Raw genomic sequence first — 22,446 nt, 5'->3', positions numbered from 1 at the left:
TTTTAAATGCTTACAACATTTTAAATTAAAATAAAAAAGAATGTAAATGCGAATAGATGTTATGCATTGTGCATCCAAATCATGTAAAATATTACACTAGGAAAAAATAAATCCCTAATCTTTTTATCCCAATTAGTTGAGAAATTGGCCAGCCAATGTCCTTAGCCTTTTCTTTTTACTAATTTTTTTATTTAATCAATTTGATGTTGATTTCTATGCAACACTTATAACTAGTTTGGAAGCTGTGATTTTTATTTTTTTTTTAAAAAAGAGGGAGATAGAGAAAAGAAAGTGACAAAAAAAGACATGTTTTTAGTTGTTTAGGGGTTTTTGAGGGGAAAAAAATAATGAAAATCATATCATTTGGATGGATGGGCTGGTGGAAGGACCTGCTCTCAAGTTTTAATAATTAGACTTACCTCCCCAATTTTAACCTTTTAGGTTACAAAATAGACCCAATAATAGAACATCAGAAATTTTTCCCTTTGATTATCCTAAATTACCTCCTTGTGATTTAATTTACATTTTTTTTCACCATTAATTTCTTCCCTTGCTAAACAAAACCAAAGAAAACTATCCCTCGCTATTGGCTTATGTCTTCCTCTCTTTAACAACTTTAAATTCCCAAAAAACTAAATACTTGATACTCTACCAAAGCCCTCTCTAGTGATTTGCTTCCTCAAAGAAATCAATCCAAATAAACAAGCACAAATACTATACCTTTGAAACAATGAACCCAAACAAAAGCATACAAACATACCTAAACTATCTACACCCAACCTTCATCGAAGCAAAACACGTAGACCAATAGATGAACAATCTGGAATAAAAGAGCCAAAAAAATGCTCGAATCAAACCCAAATTATAGTATTGATTTATGACTAAGACCAATTTTCCACAGATGCCGCAAATTGAAATTTGTTCCTTTATCAGCAAAAAAGAAATTAAGATGGAAAAGTGGAAACTCTTGAGCAGGTGTTGGGAGGAGGTTTGGTTCGGCCAAAGAAAGGAAAAAAAGGTTGTAATTTGGGAACTAATTACTTAGTTATATGGTGATTCGGAGATGGAGTCGGTAATGGTTTTGGTATTGTTGTTGGTGATGGTGGTGATAATCTAAGAGAAAGGAGATAAGACCTTTGAAAAATGCTATGCGGAGACATAGAATTTAAGGATTTTGGATAGAATCATGCATTATATGGGGAAGAAGAAAAATTGAAAAAGTTGAAATAGATGTTGGTCTTCATGGTAGTGGTTTGCCAAAAAAAAGATAATGGCATTGAGGCTATTGTACGATAGAACAAACCCCCTTATAACCCATTTGAATGAAGGGTATTATTATCATTTTACATGATGAAGGGAGGTAAGTGTAATTATCAGAACTTGAGGGGAGGTCCTTGCAATTAGGCTAAACCTCAAGTGAGGTATGTGAAATTATCCCTTTTCTTTTCTATCATAAACTCCCAAACTAGCTACTGAGTGCTCGAATTGAGAATGAACCGCGAAAGTGTCCTTCAAAAAAAGAAAAAAACCGCAAAAGTGCTAAGTCTTGATTCAAAATCCAATCACACAACAAGCAAATAGTGACTTTGCTTTTATTTTTACAAAAGCAAAGTAAGGAAGCTACAGGAAGATCCCCAAATTCTTGAGCTTTTTTGCGCGAATCCGGGACAGGAGGGAGGGGAGTAGAAAACTAGAATCAAGAAGTCTGTGATTTCAAGGAATTCAGCGAGGAGGAAGAGGAGAAATGAGGAGAGTATCTGAAGCTGAACCCATCAGGCCAAACCTCCCGCCTTCTCTTCCAGATACTGATACTTCTCTGTTGCTGGAAAAAGCCAGAAATTTGCTCCGAGGAGGCAATGGAGAATCTTCATCCTCCTCTTCTTGCTCAGTTAACTCTCCCTTATTCGGTAAGACTGATGGATTGCATTTCTTCACTTATTTTTTTTTTTTTTGTGATCCGGAACATATCCTGACTTTAGCCACTTAGAACTTGAGCCGACACATCAGACCGGGCGATACGCTGCAACCCCCACGACGTTACTCAGATTAGATAGGAGGATTCAAATCTAGGAAAAGATTCAAACCCATAACCTTAACCAGTCCAAGAGCCGCTTTACCGCTAAACTTCACTTATTAGTACTACTCTATATAAGTGATTTCTTGACTTATTAGTACTACTTTACCTTACTATATTTACCTTACTATATTTATTGCTCATATAAACATCTTGCTTTTCAAAACTGTTATGGTCAGACTTTTTTTTGGCTAATTTATTTGTATGCATTGGTAACCATATCTATCTACATTGGTAATATATATATATATATGTATGTATATATATATATGTACTTTCCCACCTATGATGATTCAAATTTTTTGCTTTAGAATCTTCTTTTGTAGGCTTAGGATAGAGAGATTTGGCTTCTCTCTGTTATCCATTTAGTTTTGTATTTATTTTTAACTATAGAGAGCAGTAATTAGTAGTATTGATATCAAGGTGAGAGACAAAAAAAAAAAAGAAAGAATACATTATCCAAATGTAAAAAAAAAAATGGTTAAGCTATAAGCCATTATACTAGTGTTTTTTTTTCATTGTACTAGCATGTTACTTTCCATAAAGAGCATTTGCTCTTTTAAGCGAGCCTCTTCAATCACTCTAGATGCATAGACGGAATTAGAATTTTAGTTTAAGAGGCGAATCATCAAACATTTGTTGGTGAAAAAATCATGGTAAATTATAAGTTTTGGGGTGGTTAATCCTTTAAACCACAATGATAGAGTTTAGGGGAGAGTCTATGATTGACAGCACATTGATTGAGTTTGACGAAGTTTGACTCGTTTATTTATTGAGCCAAACTCAAGCGAGTTTTTTTTAAAAAAATAAAAACTTTATTATGATATTTGAAAATCAATCATTAGAATAGGCTGTACAAATGAAGGAGCATAATCTAGTTTGAGCACTTTAAATTTTTTGCATACAAACTGCAAGTTTTGTGCTAATCTAGCCAAATTTGAAATTATACTGAAAACAAAAATACTGTTCATATTTAGTTTGATTAGTTAGTAAACCAAATCAAATGAACTCTTATACGTCCAAATTCGATTAGAATATTGAGTTGCTTGATTCATCTTATAGTTTAAATATCTTGTAATTGGAGTTACATTTCCTTTAGTGTGTCTTCGTTTCTTTTGTGTAATTTCCTTAATCAATGTGTTATACTAATCGTATGTAGATTAGAAATTAAGTTTTGTTATATGAAATGTTCCGTCTATTGGTCCGTGTTTGATGCCTTTATCAAATGTGGGACTAAACTAATACGGTACTCCTCTATCCCATTTTACTTGTCAAGGTCAATTTAATTCATAATGTACGGAACTTAATCTTTGACCAAATAACGAATAACTCTTTTCATAATTATTCCTTAATTTAAATTCAAAATTTGTTTGTTGCTTTTGAATTTTTAAATGTTATAATAGTTTGTTAAAGTATTTAATGCTAAATACATGACTTTAATGCTTGAAAATTGAAGGAAGGATAAAAAGGAAAGATTGGTCTCTTTTCATTTTTTTTAGATGATACCAAATAATTTAGGACAAAGAAAAATAAAAATTAAGATTAATAAAATGGGACGAAAAAATAATATAGTAATCTGTCATAGTGGGACAAGAAGAGCTTGCTCCTCGTTTTTACTGTTTTCCGACTCCTTCCATGCACCACGCGTCCTCATAGTGTAGGTCTAACCCATGATTTTAAACTTGGACCGGATCAACCAATCCGATTGGTGGAATCAAGAATCGATCAAGTGTTCGGTTCGAGTTATTTTAAAAATTCGGGTTGGTAGAGACTCGGTCAAATTTGTCAAAAACTTGGTTTGATAAAAAATCAGAAGAACCGGTAAAAATTGGATTTTCTTAATTTCCTTTTTGTTGAATTTTTTTCCTTTCTTACCTCTAACTCTGAGTCCGTTTGAGCTCCCCCCTCCTTTGCAAATTCATTTTCACTCTTCCATTTCAATTCAGCCATCAAAAATCAATGCTTTAGCCTTTTCTTAAACAAGATCTAGGATGTATTCAAAAGGAGAAAAGACCCCAAAAAAATGCAAAAAAGAGAGATGAAGAAGAGAAAATTTTAAAGAAAACAGATAAAAGCTTGATATTTTGTGAGTTTGAGAATAAATAACTAACAAAATAAGAATGAAAATAAAATTAAAAAAAAACAAAGAAGAAGAAAGGAGCTGCAGAATGGTTGGAGAAAGAAGAAATGAAACGCTGGCAGTAGTGCTCTGTGGTATGCGTCAGGAAGTTGAGGGAGAAATGCGGAAGTTTTAATGTGGGGTCAAAGCTTTTTCAATATTATGTTTGACCTCCAGGTTGTTAAAAATTATTAATATACTTGAAATATTTTAAACTATTAATATACTTAAAATAAAAAAGTCACCCGTGATATATCTAATACACAAAAAAATCCTTTATAATTTCGAAATATAAAAAATGACACCTCATGTTTTGAACTAAATTGTAAATTAACAGAATTCGTTAAACTTAACGAAAATTATGGTTTCGGCCGTTAAACTTACCGGATTCGGTAAGTTTATCGGATTCCGTTAAATTTATCGTTAAGTTTACTGAATTCCGTTAAATTTAACGAATTCTGTTAGTTTACAATTTAGTTCAAAGCATGAGATATTATGTTTTGAAACTATAGGGGGCTTTTCTATATATTAGATATACCACATGGAGTTTTTTTGCTTTTAACCCTACTTTATAAATGTTGTTCTAAAGTTTGGTGTTATTTTTCAATCAAATTCATAATTTTAATTCTAAATTTATTAATAGTCATTGATAATCATGTAACCTATACATATCATTTTCTAAAATGTAAAAATGTTATATCTTATTTGTAATTAAATAAATAACTTGATCTGTATTCATTTTTGTCCCTAAAAGAGTAGGATATATCCCAAATCATATTCACTTTTTCTTCTAAAAAAGTGGGATTTGACCCAATTCATATTATTTTTTGCTACTAAGAAGGTGAGATTTGACATCTTTGTACATAAAAAATGGTTACATATGGGTTATGTGGTAATTTTAGATTAAAAAGTAGTCGAAAATTTAGATGGAATTAAATTTTGTTAACTTAAATTTGTAAGGGACGTAAAATTAACATTTTAAAATTGAATGACCAAAGAATTCATAGCAAAATGTACGAGACATTTTAAACAATTTTGTCTAATTAATTTCCCCACTTCAAGCCTGCCTCCATTTCACTGGACAAAAGAATGGAATAATCGTTTGTCCTTCAGACATCCTTAAATTCTGCACTAACAAACGTCTGGCAAAGATAATTACCCTGTGACGTGCATCCCTTTCTAGTCCTCTTGTATTCTTATCACTCTCTTTTAAGTGGGTTATATAATAACTGTCGAGTCCATGCCCGGGCTCTGAGGACTCACTCTTCTTTCTGACTGCTATATTGTTTGATTGATGATGGAGAGCTCTGTAGTGGAAAAGTTGTTTTGGATGGAAGAAGTAATCAGCTCTTTGTTCTTTCCTTTCATTTTAAATGTGTTACATTTTCATTGTTCCCCTTTTCCATCTTCTTGTTCTGCTTGCTTTCAATTCCACAGCTCTGCTGTTTCATTCATTGCTCTTGCCTTTTATTAGTAATAACTTAGCTTTTTTTTTTTGGTATGTTAATCAACAACTTCCTTGCTACTGGTAATCTTTGTTCGTGGCTTTTCCCTGCATTTTTAATTCCTGGTATGCTTTCTTTTTTCTTTCTTTAGATTCATTCAGTATTGTTTTCTGGCTCTGCTCCCTCATTTGTTATTATCATATCCATTGTTTTTCATTTTCTCTTACTCTGCATTTAGTTTGTTATTATCGTTATCATGCCTTCTGTATGCTTGCTTCAAACATTTGTCAGAGATCCTTACTTTACCCTCATAATTTGAGCTTTCAAAGGGGAATTCCTCAGTATAGCTCCATATTCTTTGGCTCTTCTTTTTTGTAATTTGTTTGCCATTTAGAGCTGAACAATCTTTCTATAGTTGTATAGCATGTGAGTGTATACTTGTCCTATTCTTGCCTTCCTTTCAAAAAATATAGCTATTATAGAGTTAGCTTACAGTGTTTGCTTACATTTTTGTTTTTCCACATGCTTCTGCTTGCAAGAAAGTACCGTCTGAAAGAAAATAACAGTTGAATGAATGTAATCTGGTTGTTATGGACTGACTGTTCCAGCATGGTTTAATCTTGTAATATGTCATTTGGCTATATAAATTTTGCTATTACAGTTGTTACTCCGGACTGATCCACATCTCTGTCAACTTGTGTCAGGTAACTCTTATTAAGGCTACAGATCCTCTCCAAGGTATGTATGTGTTATCTCTTGTATCTTATGCATCTATTAATGATTGGTAAGCTTTCATTTGTGTGCTTCTTGTGTTCATTTTGCCACCTTCATTTCCCTTTATCACTGTACTCTTTGATCATGACCTTTCATGTCCCTTATAAATATCATGGCTGTTAATCCAAGCATATGCTACAGGTGCTTAAGATTTACTTAGTTAGATTTTGTTTGTTTGGATTAGATTAAATCATGCCTGATGGTGTTGCAGATAGATTACTTGTTCATTTGTTTTAAGTTATGAATCTCTAATTCTTTTCAGCTGCTTTTCTTATTTCTACTGAAATAAAATAGAGCTTAGCCTTTGTTGTATGATTGCTGATTTGCATACTTGTGGGAATGTATTTTTTTGCTATTAGCTGTATCACTGGTCTTTTTTATCCAAAAAATATAGCTTCTCAATCTTTTCATTACCTTGAAATATCCCTTTAAGTTAGACGGTAGAAATGCTCACCAGGGTAAGTGCTATGCAGAAATGTCATCTCATGAGAAAAGTTATTGCACAGTTCAATGAGAGGCTTATGCAGAAAAAAGGAATACTTCTACTGCTGCTTCAACTGAAGCAAACAGTCAAAAGAGAACAAAAAACTTATATTACTAAGGCAGGCTTAGGTCATGTAGAAATTGTCCAGCTTCGACTCGCCCGAATTCTGGGCTCAGTAATGATGATGTCAATACTGAATCTTTGGCCCTACTTTTAGCTACAGCGAGGTGAACCCTGGATCTACCCCAACTGCTCCTCGTAATTAGGTGGTTCAGATGATGAGCGGTTGACCAAACTGTTTGAGAATGTATTCACTAATTTGGATTCCTCGAAGTGTGCAAGACATACCTCCTCACCTCTGAATCAAGAAAATGCCTCTGCAAATGTAGGGACTTCTGAAGGTTCTGATTTTGGAGGTTACACGGTTCTTTTCCTTTTTAACCTCTGGTTGTTCACCATTCCTATGTCTCTTGAAATCCTCTGCGCCATGCATATTATCAGAAATCCTGGAGCTATTACAGCTATCTGTTTATCTTTGATCTTTTATCCTTCTTTCTTTGATAAAGATTCCCTTCTATCCAATGGTTCATTCTTCGTTTCTTTGATAAAGATTTCGGTAACTTTACTGTTTCTGTTTTCTTCAATTCTGCTCATTGTCTTTCTCTGCCAAACATCCTCTTTATCAACAACTAGCAACTAGGCCTCCCCAACCCACAATAGTAAACAAGCAGCCCCGTAGGTTAGGTTGCTATTTAAGTTTCTTTCCTACTGGTTATTTGGTTACTCTCAACCATGCTATGGTGCTAATGTTATTTATTCCTCTCAAAATATTTATGCCCTATATACTTATCTCACAGCAAAGACAAATAATGATAGCCAATCAAGATCATCTGCATTGTATTAATTGCCCAGAAAATCTATGATTTTGCCTGATGCTCCTGACTGCCAAAAGGTTCCATCTAGAACTAGCAAATTTTGCTGCTCTGGAGGAGAAGTTCCTCTTCCTTTGTTGCAATACCTTACGATTTATGTCATTTGCTTACTGGAACTGACAAGGAGAGTGTTGAATTCCATATAAACATTAGATCTTATAACAACAATTTAGTTCTCACTTTGGTTGGAACGAAGTATGACTCAGAACTTACTAAGAACACCAATGGTGTCTATGCCTTCCGTGTTCAGGGGCAGGTCTACCATTTCCTCAATAGCTTAATGGCATCAGATGGTAAGGCTTCTGGAGTTTAGCTATACATTTTTTATACAGAAAATGAGCTGTCAAAGAGGCTGAACATTTCAGAGATGTTTTGTGAAAGCACACTTAAGCTACTGATGTGCATCGTTTCCAACAATCCTTATACTAAGTTCTTTGAAGATCTCAAAATATCTCTGATCTAAAGATCATAACATTGTCCTCAATTTTGATCCCAGTTTAGACCAACGTGTCTATAATCTTCCTACATCCTCACAAGTAGCAGCCATCTGGAGTGAAAATGAGGATAGAACTCTCAAACAAGGTGCTCATATCCAGGCGTACAGCCATTCTAATACGAGTCATCGCATACACCACTATTAAGGTCTTCCCCAGTTCCATCATGGTGAAACAGGATGGAATCGTAACATCAAAAGAAAATGCTCAAGTAAATGGAAGACATCTGAATCTTGTGATGAGAATAACCAACTTGATCCCACCTCATCAAGTAGTATTCTGGATATGAGTAATTCTAAACGAAGAGGCAAGCCCTTTTGCTTTGTTTTAAACAACTCCATTTCAACTTGCTTATTATTTTTATTCTTCTCTAGAGTATTCTCAGGTTGTTTAAATGTATAAATTGCAGTTGCTGCCGCTGGGAAAACAGATGAAAATAATGTCACTACTAGAGAATATTATTGTGAATTTCTGATGAGAGATGATGATAGATCTATGTTACTCCATACAGGCAGGCTCTTACAACAATTTGCCTTAGATATTTGCATAAAAATTGAAACATGTAGACTAGATGATTGTCGGAGGAGGCAGAATGAGGTCAGGATAGAAATATTGCAGAGAGTAATAGATAGCCTTTCAATAGGTGAGATAGATGGAAACAAAGTCGGCCTAGAAATAGTCTTGCTAGCCTCTGTCATTGGTGGACCTAAAGATATGCGATGTAGGTATATTGATGCAATGGCCTTGGTACACAAATATGGTAAACCTGATTATTTTCTTACTATGACTTGGAATACAATGTAGCCTAATTATTTTCTTCCTGCAATGTAGGTATATTGATGTTGATATAACATCTTCAAAGTTATCCTACACCATGTTTAAAGAATTAGCCCAATTCATGGAGCTGAAAGAGCAAGCTGTTGGTTAGTGAAAATTACGACTCATATATGTTATTGTAATCTATTCTCGCTCGATTATCTATTAATCATTGCTACTTAGTTTTACATGTTAGACATCCTGGCAGTTGTTATCTCTGTGTTACCAATAAATACTTTCACAAATGAATTTGGACCTGGCAAAGTGCAGGATTTTGTCATCATCAATGAAGAGTTAGTAAACATTTTTCTCAACTTATACCACTCTTGTTACTATATCTCCTCTTGGCTGTAACTTACTCATTAGATTTTCTAAGTAAACAAATGCAGACATATACCTCTCCAACTATCAATGTTCAATAAGTTTATAGACATTGAAGGCCAACAGATAGCAGAAACCATAAACAACTTCCCGGTTATCATTTGCAGAAGGCTGAAGGTTAAGTTTTTCAACGGTAATTATACCAATTAAATTGCTATACCACTTGCAATACTGAGTTACCTTACAATTGTGTGTCTGTATATTGTTACAAGCAACTAACATTATTACTTTTTACTACTTTTTGCAAGGGGTTACCCTGTCTACTAGGCTGGATTCAACTATTCTGGTCGATCCTCCTGCTCATGAAGCTAGGCAACTTAAGATCTGGTACCAGCAAATGTTAATTCTTGTACACATTCAATTCACACTAAAATACTTTTATGTGCTTATATCTCTCATAATAAAAAATGACATCAGGGCTGGACAGAATGCAGTGCTTTTTGCTCAGATCATTAAAGAAAAATCTTATACTCGATACAACCCAAATCTCTTTCTACAATCTCCTCAGAAGTTTACTCTCATTTTTTATTTGCAACCAACTCAGAAGGTAATAATAGAGAAGCTTGCACGAAAAATAGATGCCATTGTTATCATTTGACTGAACTTTTGGGTGCATTCGGTGTTAGTTTGCTTGGGTCAAGGCTTTCATATCATTCCAAAACATTTTCTAGCGTTACTGGTATATGGCATGTAAGAAATGCTACAAAGCAACTGATGCTTCTCATGGACATCCATACTTATGTAACAAATGTTCTGAATACCAGGAAGCTGTACCAAGGTCTATCGCCATACTTTTTGTCAATCTATGTCTGTCTAGATTATTTTTCTAATATCATATTAGTTACTGAGATTTTGGGATTCTTTCACAGATGCCGTTTTGATGTTAATCTTGCTGATAACACTGGAAATGTAACAGCTACTTTATTTGGTGAATTAGCTGAGAAGCTTTTGACTTACTCTGCTCTGGATGCCATGCAGTACTTTATTAGAGTAATCTTCCTTTCACAGGCAATTTGCTCATTCAATTTCTTTTTCAAATTTCTAATGCGGTTAACAATATATGTGTTGTTGTGTCCCTTTACTAGAATGTTGAGCTTCCATTGGAACATGTCCACGAAGCTCTGAAAACTAAACTGTTTGCGGTCCAGATACAGCCAGCTCAGAGCCGCTATGGATATCTCCAGCAACGCTACACTGTTGTGCATTTTTATGAAGAAAATCAGGGTGAAGGTACATCAGAACTCGCTCGAAACTCCTGGTTCTTTCTTACTGGACTCTCCAATGCAAGCTACTCCCCTTGAAACACAGGATAATATTCTCACAAATATTGACAATATTGGACCACTTACTAACAGTGTTTTACGATATACTCAGTCTAAGATCCAAATTAAATGACTAACCTATTTCCCTCAAACATCTTTGTTTACTAGAGAATAAGAGCCCTTCGACAAGCATCTGCATCAATATGGCAAGCAATTTCGATGAAACAGACAATCTCGGAGTAACCAGCCCACTAGCCGGTTTCGAAACTGCTCAGATTAGCACTACCAAGAAGACAAAATTAGCATTATGTTGAACATATTTTCATAATAATCTAGTACTGGATTAAAATAGCTATTGTCTGAATGTTCAGATCTAACTATGAAGTTTTTGTGATTTAGACAACATTACCACGTCTACTACCTCTACTAGCCTTATGCTTTTGGTTATGTATCTATTAAATGCCGGTGATGCCAAACCATTGGATGAACATGTTTTTGTTTTACAATGTATTGCTCTTCGAAAAGTATCTTACACTATTTCTACCTAAGTGGATTATTCATGCTATGGCAGCAAAGTATTATCCTAGTGCAGCTGATTTCTTTTCGCTGTTCTGTAGGTATCTATTGCTTTTTCAAATTGTTGAGATATGCCAATTTTTCCTACAAATTTTTGTAGATTGTGTTTAATATTATAATAATTTAGTTAATAGAAGAATAAGTCTTGTTATAATATTTGCTAACCAAAGATTATATTGGTTTGTTAACAAAATATTTTAGCTAAGATGTGCCAGTAGAACATTATGTTATCAAGTAGTTTTGTTGAGATTTTTTAGGATAATTATTAGTTAGAAATTATCATAGTTTGTTTCATGTAATTATTATAAATAGTGAGTTGATAAATAAATAACATAAATTCATTTCCAGTTTCATACAAGTCTTTTACAAGTTATTTTTTTGCAATACTAAGGTGTTATTTTTTAGTTTATACTCTAAAAAACCAACAATGTGGTACCAAGAGCCTATGTCTTAAGGCTTGTGTTGTTTTTTGAGAGTGAGTGCATTCGGTGAGAATCCTTTATAAGTTCAAAATCATGACATGAAAGAACTTTTTATCAAATGTTTCATTATTTAGTGGTGAAACTTACCAAATTTGGATTATTAAATTTTAGAATATATACACATATATATTAGTTATGTCCATACATATTACCAAGTACTAATTAGTAAATAGTAACTAATAATTACTTAACCAGTAATTGATGTCTACATATTACTACTAACAAATTTATTGACTAGTTTAACCATTGACTATTTAACTACTCTATGTACTAACTATTTGACATTTTAGTATTGGTTTACAGCATTACAGAATTGGTTGGAGTTTGGACAGGGGAAATGACAAGATGCAACATTGATTTGTTATTTTTTGTTTACTTAATGTCATGATGAGTTGATGGCTGATCATGTGCTGGTGTTTTTATTATTATTATTATTTAAAAGCTGAAAAAATATACAATATTGTTTTGGTGAAATAATATTTTTTTTATAGAAAATTGAAATATTTTAGCTTACCATCGACATTTCGAATTTCGGATGTTACCAAACTACCAATTCTCCAACCAAAATCTAATTTACCAAACTAAAGTTTGAACGGTAATCGGATATTTATCTTGACAAATCGGTTATCAAATCTCTGAATTTTTTTTTTTTGAATTCCCGATTAACAGCTGATGAACATCCCTACTAAGAAAGGACTTCGATCCTCCTTTAGTTATAGGTCGAGGGATCAAATCTCTTTCGCTAGAGGATGCACTATGCACCCGTTTGATCCGGTAACGGTTCAATCCCCTCCCCTCAAAGTCTTTATTAACCCCTTTGGGTTTGCCCTTTTCCTTTAGTGTAAAATCGGAGTAGACGTAAGGGTGGAATAGAAATTATCACGTTGGGAAGAAAAAATAAGAGTAAAATAGAAATGATTGTGTTTTTTTGGGGGGCGGGGAATGGTTGTCTCATACGAGAAGAGGGAGAATGATCTCCAAGAGCATCTTGAGGGTTGTAAAGCCATGGCACACAAGGATGATGGATTAGTCTACAACAACACTGCTGAGTAGAAAACATGCACGGGCTTATGGAGACTCCGTCCGTGCATTTTCAGCTTTTGGTGATGTTGTTACATTTGACACCACTTAAAGTTCAATTACTTACAATCTACCACTTAGGGCTTGGTTTGGCATAAGCAATCATGGGAGAGCAATTTTGCTCGACTGTGCTCTCTTACGAGATGAAACAACACAGTCGTTCTCTTGGGTCTTACAGGTTCATAGTGAAGCCTTGATCTTTTACATTCTACTTCTTACCTCCCACTTACTGCTACTGTCATCTCTTTCTCGTACACGTATTTAGTCATGCAACCTATTTCTAACCAAGTCTCGAACCAGAAAATGCATGGCAAATTTTTCTAAAAAATGTCCCACCTCCCATTTCCCGTCCTCTCAAAAGTGGTGGTGGGATAGCTTTTTTTTTTTTTTTTTGGGAAGAAAGTATTCCCTTAAAAGCATGGGATAGTTTTGACTGAATTCAGTTTTAACCAGCATGTGACCGTACTTAGTATTCTCTTAACCACCTCCCATTTTTTTTTGGTAATTTCAGCTTTCTCCCATTTATTCCCTTAAAAGTGAATTCAGAGATAAAACTGCATATGACTTTTCTTTTCTCCCTCCAATATCAAGTAACCTAGATTCTATCTAGTGTCCTAAGTTAAAGGCCTCAAAAACAGAAAATACATGTTCAGCAACACATCTCGTGCAGAAAGAAACTATCAACAGGTTTCTGCTGCTTCCCTTCACAACGCATCTAGGTGCCATTCTTGTGGAAAAGGTCATTAAGCTTTAACAATGTCTTTCGACTTTGCTTGCAAGGATTCTGTCAGTCTTTAAAGAGACTAAAGGAATTAACACATAAAGCACATAGCACATAGACATAACATCTAAATATAAAGTCCTAGGAAAGCGAAAAAATACATAAACACATAAGTATGCTAGCAAATAAGATCTAACTATTACATTGGAAGTCCTAACTATAATCTAAAAGGGGAATTGTGAAAATAATAAACATATCTGTTACATTTATCTAACTAATTATATTTTTGACAAAAATAAAATCTATCTATTACATGGTTTAACTACACACATTTCTTGGGTACTTATCTATTACAATTAACATTTTAATGCCTCCCAAATAATCATCAAAATTAAATAAAATGAATGGAAACTTAAAATGGATAAAATGAGTAAATAAAAAAAACATTCAAAACATGCAATCACACAAAAGAAACACATAGGAGAACATAAAAGAACTAAAATAATAATAGAAGGTACCTTTCTTGAAATAGTGGTTAAATGAGGTTGAATTTGCCCTATTTATACTCCAAAATTAACAAAATAGTCAAGATACCAATTTAATTAATAATTTAAAAGAAAAATATAAACACATAGCAAATCCACTTTATTTACTTCAAAGAAATATGAATAAATATAAACACCCTTTACTAATTAAATGCATTCAAATGAAGCATGGCTAATAATTAAAGAAGGCAAACAATTATACTTAAGAAATCAAAACCATTAGAGACTCAATTGCAAATATTGAAAAGTTTTTGGGTTATATTATATTTTTACGAAGATTAGAGGTCAAAATCAAAGAAAAATAAAGCCTAGACACCAAATGCAATTAAATTAAGGACGTAATTGAAAGAATTCAAAATTTTATGGCCATAACGAGATTACTCAAAAGATCAGGGGACTGATTATAAAATTTCGCTTTTGATTTCTTAAGAAAACATTATTGGGCCATTTTTGTTTTATTTTTAGGACCAGAAATCTCTTCGGCCCAAGCCAGAAAAATGGATCAGCCCATCATTTTTAAAACCAAATCCAACAAAAAAAGGTTAGGCCGAAGCATCATAACTCATATGCAAACCCAGCCAAAAATAAAGTCTTTGACCCGGTTTTCAAACCCAAAAACAAACCCAATTTTACATCTTAATGGATCAAACATAATAGGACAAAACAAAAATAATTGGAGCAAAAAAAGAAGGAAAAATATAAAGAATTTTCCAAAGGGTATGAAGTTTTTGGTGAATCAACCCGCTGGAAATTGAAAATATTTCCGTCAAAGTTACCGGAATCTCGCCGGAAGTCCTTTTTTTTTTTAACTTTTGAGACCGAATCTTTTCATATGCATGCTTCCCATGATTTCATGAATTGATTTAAACATCAAACCGAACCATCAAATACTATAAATTATGAGAAAAATGAGATCTAAGACACAAAACTTATAAAAGCTAATGTAATGGCTTAAAATCTCATGGAAAACTTTAAATCAATTGAGAGAAAGGGTTATAATTACTTAAAGATGTTTGCAAACTCGAACCAATATGGAGAAACTAAAAAAAAAAAAAATGCTCCCAAATGTGGAAATCGAATCAAGCAAGCTCTTGCTGCAGTGGTCCAAGTACTGATGATGCCATAATTTCAAGCTCCAATTTGAGAGGCTTGGAGATGTTGTTTCAGGAAATGTTCAGCACATAATTTTCTCTCCTACAAGCATAGATGGTTCAGCAACAAATATTTGGCCAAACAGAGGTCGGATGAATTCAGCAGATGCAGATGAACAGGGCTGTTCAGTCAGCCTTGGCTCAATTTTTGCAGAAAAAAGTTTCGAGGAGCGAAGTTTGGGCTGCAATTTGAGGGGTCTATACTGATTATCTGGGAAAAGTTTCAACATAAAAGTTCTTTCTCTATATCTCTAGAAGGCGTAGAAAAAATAATTACTCCAAAAGGATCTAAAACAAAAGAGAATATCACTCCGGAACAGAGCTGATTTCCCAGCTTTTTTCTCAGATTTTTCTGCATAAAATGTTCTTCCTTTTTTTTTTTTTTGCTTTTTGTTTCTCTTTTCCTGCTGATTTACGTTCTTTGCTATTTAAATGAGACCAAAAAACCTCAAACCTAAAATGAATGGTTGGGATAAAAAAAGGAAGAAGAAATGAGTTCATGTGGCATGTTTTGAGCAATTTTGATGATTTTTGACCGCTCTCTCTTGCTAGATTTTTTATGATTAGGTGTCCAAGTGCTTGCTAAACTTGAAGGGAAAGAGATAAGAAGCAAAAACGAATTTTTTGTTGTCTCAAAAACCAAATTCTTGTACTATCTTCGTTGCTGCAATTGCAGCATTTTTCTTTTTTTTTTGAGAAAAACATAGGAATGGGCTGATGGGTCTTTTTCTTTCTTTCTTTTTCCAGATTTATATTGGGTTTGCCTTAGGCTTCTGGGAGGTTTTTGACATGGGTTTTGGGGGGAATTTTTTTTTGGGTTTGGGGGAAATTTTGTTGGGTTAAAGACAAAGGGAATTTCTACTATTATATTCTTTTTTCTAATTTTGAAAATCCCATTTTTTTTCTTTTCTTTTTCCCTACAAAAATAAAATAAAATGATTATTTAAACAATGATATAAATAAAGACATGATAAAAATTAACAAATTTTTTGGAAAAAATTTGGTGTCTACATGAGTGTAAATCCAGGATTCAAATCTCTCGACTTGCATTTTCTTATTCAAACTTCCTAAAAATTTTCACAGAGGGTGCACATGGTATCCATTTGATCCAACGGTGATTTAATCCCTTTGGGTCTATTCTTTCCCTTTCTTATAGAGTATGAGTAAGAATAGAACAGAAATTATCATGTTAGGGGGAAAAAAAAGCTGTCTGAGATGAGAAGAGGGAGAATGATCTCCAAGAGCTTCTTGAAGCTTGTAAAGCCATAGCACAGAAGGATGATGGGTTTGTCTACTACTATACTACTGAGGAAGATTGAAAAGCAGAAAACGCTTGGCTTATGGAGACTCCGTCCGTGCATTTTCAGTTTTTGGTGATATTGTTACATTTGACACCACTTATAGTTCAATTACTTGCAATCTGCTAGTTGGGGTTTGGTTTGGCAAAAGCAATCATGGAGAGCAATTTTGCTTGGCTGTGCTCTCTTACAAGATGAAACATTGCAGTCGTTCTCATAGGCTTTACAGGTTCGGAGTAAAGTCGTGATCTTTCACATTCTACTTCTTATCTCCCACTTACTGCTATTGTCATCTCTTTCTCGTACAGGTATTTAGTCATGCAACCTATTTCTAACCAAGTCTCGAACCAGAAAATGCATGGCAAATTTTTCTCAAAAATGCCCACCTCCCATTTCCCGTCCTCTCAAAAGTGGTGGTGGGATAGCTTTTTTTTTTTTGGAAAGAAAGTATTCCCTTAAAAGCATGGGATAGTTTTGACTGAATTCAGTTTTAACTCGCACATATTGTAACTGTCGTCTCTTTCTCGTACAGGTATCAGAAAATGGATTTTTTTTTTTCAATGCGAGGACCCATTTTAATCATTCTCCCTCGTCATAAACTTTACCACTCGGAGCAAAGTGCACTGCATATAGCCTCAAATTCTTTTCCACAAGTTGAGCATAAAGTAACTCTTCTCATCTCAATACCTTCTATATCTTCTTATCTATCACCTTGTTTGACTTCAACGCTCTGCACTTCCGTCTCTCTCTCTCTCTCTCTCTCTCAGTTTTTGTAAATTCCTCTTTTGACATACATACAAGTACAAATCTTTTAGCAACAATTTTTCAGGTCAGGTTTACTTTTGCTTTCTTGGCAAACTCCATCTCAGCCTTGTAAAATTTCAAAAAATCCCCGCCCCAAGTCCTCTGTTTTCTTTTTCGGTAATTTCTGCTTGGATTGGTTTGTTATTTTGGCTTTATTTTTGGTTTTTCGTAAAAAAAAAAAAGAAGAAAAAAAAACACTAAAGCATCTCAGGAAATGAAAGAGGCAGAAAACCCCCAAAAAAAGAGAGTGGCGTTGGTTTCGGTGGAGAAAGATCTCAGGAGTAGGTACCGTAGAAGGCAAAAAACTTTTGGGAAGGAAAGAGAGAGGAAGTAATGAAGGGATGCAGATAATATGTGATGCTGATAGAATGCATGTTCAGATGGAGGCTAGGAAGCAAATTTGGGACTGAGGGGGGAGTAGAAAGTCTGAATGTGGGATCACTCGGTTTATATGTGGGACCGTAGACCAAGTCTATGCAAGTTTTTGCCATGTTGAAAAAGGGCAAAAACGAAAATCCAAAATTGTACCTTGCTCCAATTGATAGAAAATGCAACCAAAAATAAAATAAAATAAAATAAAATAATACGAAATAAAGTACTATGGACACCAGAAAAGAGTGGCAGTGTGTGCGCAAATGTGTGAAATTCTGTGGAAAACACGGAAAAACTAAAAAATAAGGGTCATAAATGAATAGCTGGATTTCCTGCAGCTACTTTAGGCTGCATATATTTAGACACTGAATGACTGGGTTGACGTCTTCAGAAAACAAACGAGTTAACTCAATTACGCTAGCACCCAACTCGAAGCCCTCTAAACATGCCCAAATTGCCCATTTTGACACCCACAAGTTGTAACATACACATGTTACGCAAGTAAAAAGACTTGCCATCTTCCATGATACAAAATGTTGCAGACTTGCCAGGAATTTCGATAGAACCTAACATGAGAAATAAGGGTAAAAAATGGTGTTAGCTACAGCAGGGGCACCACTCGAAGAGGTACACCAACTTATTAAAAATCTTGTACATGAGGCCACAGATTCCCACCTGAGGAACCATGGTGGCAAGGCAGTTCAGAGATCAAACTGCATATCACTCAAAGCATTCTTTTCCCCCTCCAATATCAGGTAACCTAGATTATATATAATGTCCTGAGTTAAAGGCCTCAAAAACAAGAAAATGAATGTTCAGCGCCACAACATGTCTCGTGCAAAAAGAAACTATCAACAGGTTTCTGCTGCTTCCCTTCACAACGCATCTAGGTGCCATTCTTGTGGAAAAGGTCAATAAGCTTTAAAAATGTCTTTCGACTTTGCTTGCAAGGATTCTGTCAGTCTTCAAAGAGACTGAAGGGATTAACAGGTTCTGATTTTTTGGCAGTCAAATAGACCGAAAGAAACAAAACTATGGTCAGTGGGACACCATAGGTTGAGTTGGCTCCTGCTTCCTGAGGGCTTTCCCAATTTTCAAAAGCATACCTTACTGAATTTGTAGCCCGGTCTATGGATAAAATGATAAATTGCTTAAGGCACTGCAATGCATGTACAAGATGGGTACGAGTTGAAGCTCTAAACTAGAGAGAATATGAACAGCAACACAATTAGCACATCAATGAAAAATCTTCATCAATCAAACATCTGGCCCTAACTAGCTGGTCAGAAGATTTTTACATGGATACCAAAAACAAATCCTTAATCACCAAATGACAGGGTTCATATGCACTACAGCCTTGGCGATATTGATTTTTATCAGTCTGAACTTACCAGACCACTTGCAAGGTAGATAAGCAAATCCAACTTGGTGGTGACTCCTAATAGCCTTGCCAAGTTCTTCACATGTTTTCATCCCGGTGCACACAGCTAGAAGCAGTCTTCCGCTCATTCTAGTCCAATTGATAAGAAAATAACTAATGAGAAAGTTAATTAGTTAAATACAGACCCAAAAAGGCAAAATACAATAGCAGACAACAAACTAGGAAAGTTATAAGTTCCGCATTCTGTGCATCAAAAGCTGTCATGATGTAGATGGTAAGATGAGCAAATAAAGGGGAAACTTAACCACAATTCTGTTCACACCCTATATTGACCGAAACATATCCTGAAAATAGATCAGCAGTTGCACTAAAATCAAGAAATCAATTGAGCAATGCCTCCAAAAAAGATTGACACATAGTTTGTCACACGATAAATAAGAAACTAAATGAGGCTATTATGCTATTGAAATCTGTCAAACGTTTTTCAGAATTCACTTAATAAATGGGAGAAAACTACAAAGATGTCATACAAGGAAAAATCTCTAAGCTTATTAATAAGATATCTAAGTGGTGCCAAAAAGTCCCAACAGTAAAGTTCAGTGTAAGTCAAGTACAATGCACAACAGTTCTGTAGTCCGCAATATAAGGCTAGACAGCATGACTTAAAAAACAATTCTAGTGTAATTGCAGATCGAAACCAGATTTTTTTTTTTTGGGACATCAAAAACCTCTGCAATATGAAGCTAAAACTCCAACATTGTTAATATAACTTGCTTCATTGTTTGCAGATTGGTTAACAACAGTAACAACAGTCTAATGTCATCTGAGAAAGGTTCAGGCAAAATTTGAACAGTGATTAAGAGAGTCAACAGAATTTTAAGCGGGACAGTGCTGTTTTGGGGTGGGGGCATTTGTTAGACTTGAGCCACATCAGGGGGAGTGTGAAGAAAACAGTGGAATACCTGGATTCAATTGTTACATTTCTGCTTTCAGTGTATAAAAGGCTCATGCCTTTCACGTTCTCTTTCAGCTTTTTGGATAACCTTTCTGTAATTTTGGGAGAAGACTGCTATTGCTGGCATGTACTTGAAGGAGACATTCGATACCAGAGAGTTTCTAGCAATAGGCAGGAGAAAACATGGGCATAATTCTCTACACAAATTTGCATGAGATTTGGAGGAGGAAGTTCAGATGAAATAATTGCGGAGTTTAGAAAAATTGTGGAGAATGGAACGTTTGGAGATTAAGAGGATAGGTTTGAAACTCCATTCCTTCCTACTCCCATGCATGAATCCTACTATGGATCTCTGTTTATGAGTGGTTTAAAACAAGAGATTACACCAATGGTTAAACTGGTTAAAATCTACCACTTTGCGAGATACCAAGAAAGCTGTTTGAAACTGAATAGATCACTGAACTCTTGGTTCCTTCCCTAAGACTTTCACACTCCTCTTAAAAATGAACATCAACTAATTCTCATAAACGTCAACTAAAAAAGCCTGAACCCGGTCAAAACTCACCAGTTTCTCTTCTGAGCCCCAAAGAAAACCAGAGCAGAAACACAACCAAACTTCCAATAATTTCAGAAAAAAAATTACCCTACGAATTTCCAGGATAAAAGAGAGAAGGGACTCTCTGTCTCAAATGTGATGAACCCTACACTTTCAGGTATGTCTGTAAGAATGCCAACCTGAAATTCATAATGTCAGGAGGGGAGGATTTTGCGATTGCAGAAGAAGGAGAAGAGGGAAGTGATGGATACTGTGACTGTGGAGGGGAGTGATCAGGATACTCTGATGGAACATTCAGTTCATCCTCTAGCTGGGGTTGCTAAGCATAAGACGACTAGAGTTAACAGGAACATTCAAGTGAAGCCGTTGTCCATCTTAATAGACAATGAGAATAGTCATAGCTTAGTGGATGATGGTGTAGTCAGGGAGATCAAATGGGAGGTGAGGAGGAGTACCAGCCCACTGCCTGTTACAAATGCAAATGGAGGGAAACTACTCTCTACTAGAGTATGCAGCCTTTTAAATTTTCGAAAATGTGTGATTATGAGTTTCAGCATGTGGTCATAACCTCGAAGTTAAGGGGAAGTGATATAGTGTTTGGAGTGGACTGATTGCCTAAGTACAGTTCCAATGCAGATAGGCTAAGAAAGAAATTGGAGGAGGGTATGTTGACGAAAATGAAGAGATTTTCCTGAAAAATGACAGCCAACCAAATGGTGTCGTTGTAGGGTGGGGTGGCGTTGTTAGACTCGAGCCACATCATGGACTCGTGTGAAAAGGACGGTGGACTACTTGGACCAGCGAGTTACACTACTGCTTTCAGTGTTCGATAAATTGCCTCAAAAAAATTTCTTTCTAGTACCAGATTTTTCGTCTCACGAAAAGCACTCCGGTAAAGATTGTCAGCTGAATCAAGCACTAATGCACAAAACTCCTACAGTCCACCGTATACGCACCGCACATCATTAGCTAAAAGCAATTAAGCAAACACAAAAGAATTGAAACCAAACCCAGTTTGTATCAATCAAATAGATGAAATGGCACCGGCATAATTTGACCGACACACAAGCACGAGACAGGATTCCAGAAAGGAGAAAGTTCAATTACCACAAGTGAGATTAATTGGCTTGCCATCTTCTCATCACTCCCAAAGAATCCCTTCTTGATTCCTCTGCGCTTCGCTTCTTCTCTGGATACAGTTAATTTCACCAACTCATTGTTTGCTCCCATTTCGAAGACGAAGGCTCTGTTGTCCTTGAGTTCAGAGACTGGTAGCGGGATCCCTTTCACATCTTCACTTTCAAGGGAAACCGTCCACTCCGGGTACTTTCGCACCACCTTCTGTATATGCTCCCAATGCTTGACAAATTCTGACGCACTGAAGGCGTAATGGTCCCCTGACTTAATTGTTTTTTCGTCGACGGCCTTCCGTACCCATTGCTTCAATTTCTCCTCATACCCCAGCCTCCACTCTGTGAAATTGAAATCCTTACCAGAACGGTTGATAACAAGACAAAGAGCCTTGCCCATTCGACAACCAGAAATGCAGGTCGACTTGTAGCGATTTGTGATGAAGAAAGTAGAGGAATAGGATTTAGAGCAGAGGAAGTCAGTTAGCCGGAGGGCGGCGGCGTTTCCTTAGATGCACTAGACTGATATGATGAAGAAAGTAGAGGAGCAGGATTTGAGAGGAAATTGGCTAGGGTATTTTCGTCTTAAACCATCAGAAAAGTTACTTTTTAAT

General features: G+C 35.2%; 2 protein-coding genes across 11 annotated transcripts; one reads left to right on the top strand and one right to left on the bottom strand.

Moving 5' to 3' along the window:
- The first annotated feature begins 1,470 nt into the window (after positions 1–1,470).
- LOC113689787 (uncharacterized) lies at positions 1,471–11,367 on the top strand. Of its 9 annotated transcripts, XR_011814939.1 has the most exons (10): positions 1,471–1,907; positions 6,358–6,376; positions 9,154–9,431; positions 9,528–9,652; positions 9,768–9,846; positions 9,937–10,066; positions 10,146–10,297; positions 10,389–10,509; positions 10,605–10,749; positions 10,950–11,367. XR_011814939.1 is itself a non-coding variant. In XM_072050477.1 (9 exons), exons 5-9 carry the CDS (start codon positions 9,822–9,824, stop codon positions 11,093–11,095), a joined length of 567 nt encoding a protein of 188 aa, XP_071906578.1. In that variant the 5' UTR covers positions 1,471–1,907; positions 6,358–6,376; positions 9,154–9,431; positions 9,528–9,652; positions 9,768–9,821; the 3' UTR covers positions 11,096–11,367. The 9 variants fall into 9 exon arrangements, 6 of the variants coding, with proteins under 6 accessions (XP_071906578.1, XP_071906580.1, XP_071906575.1 ...); XR_011814938.1 differs by having other exon boundaries at positions 9,937–10,297; XM_072050477.1 differs by lacking the exon at positions 10,146–10,297.
- A 7,572-nt stretch (positions 11,368–18,939) lies between these two features.
- LOC113690128 (uncharacterized) lies at positions 18,940–22,446 on the bottom strand. Of its 2 annotated transcripts, XR_011814937.1 has the most exons (3): positions 21,810–22,446; positions 20,154–20,307; positions 18,940–19,320 (listed from the first exon to the last, which is right to left on the bottom strand). XR_011814937.1 is itself a non-coding variant. In XM_027207953.2 (2 exons), exons 1-2 carry the CDS (start codon positions 22,230–22,232, stop codon positions 19,270–19,272), a joined length of 474 nt encoding a protein of 157 aa, XP_027063754.2. In that variant the 5' UTR covers positions 22,233–22,441; the 3' UTR covers positions 18,940–19,269. The 2 variants fall into 2 exon arrangements, 1 of the variants encoding a protein (XP_027063754.2); XM_027207953.2 differs by lacking the exon at positions 20,154–20,307 and having other exon boundaries at positions 21,810–22,441.

Source organism: Coffea arabica, chromosome 5c (genome assembly GCF_036785885.1).
Source record: "Coffea arabica cultivar ET-39 chromosome 5c, Coffea Arabica ET-39 HiFi, whole genome shotgun sequence".
Classification (NCBI taxonomy): Eukaryota; Viridiplantae; Streptophyta; class Magnoliopsida; order Gentianales; family Rubiaceae; genus Coffea; species Coffea arabica.
The sequence above is the reverse complement of the archived record's forward strand: the minus strand, read 5'-3'. Positions and strand labels throughout refer to the sequence as shown.

What these genes read in the sequence shown, in the direction of transcription:
- LOC113690128 (XM_027207953.2), bottom strand. Translation starts at nt 22,232, where the DNA reads ATGGGCAAGGCTCTTTGTCTTGTTATCAACCGTTCTGGTAAGGATTTC. An exon ending in GCCAATTAATCTCACTTGTG is followed by an intron (nt 19,321 to 21,809) that starts GTAATTGAACTT and finishes CAATTGGACTAG; the next exon opens with AATGAGCGGAAGACTGCTTC.
- LOC113689787 (XM_072050477.1), top strand. Translation starts at nt 9,822, where the DNA reads ATGAAGCTAGGCAACTTAAGATCTG. An exon ending in GCTAGGCAACTTAAGATCTG is followed by an intron (nt 9,847 to 9,936) that starts GTACCAGCAAAT and finishes AAATGACATCAG; the next exon opens with GGCTGGACAGAATGCAGTGC. An exon ending in TGAAGAAAATCAGGGTGAAG is followed by an intron (nt 10,750 to 10,949) that starts GTACATCAGAAC and finishes TTTGTTTACTAG; the next exon opens with AGAATAAGAGCCCTTCGACA.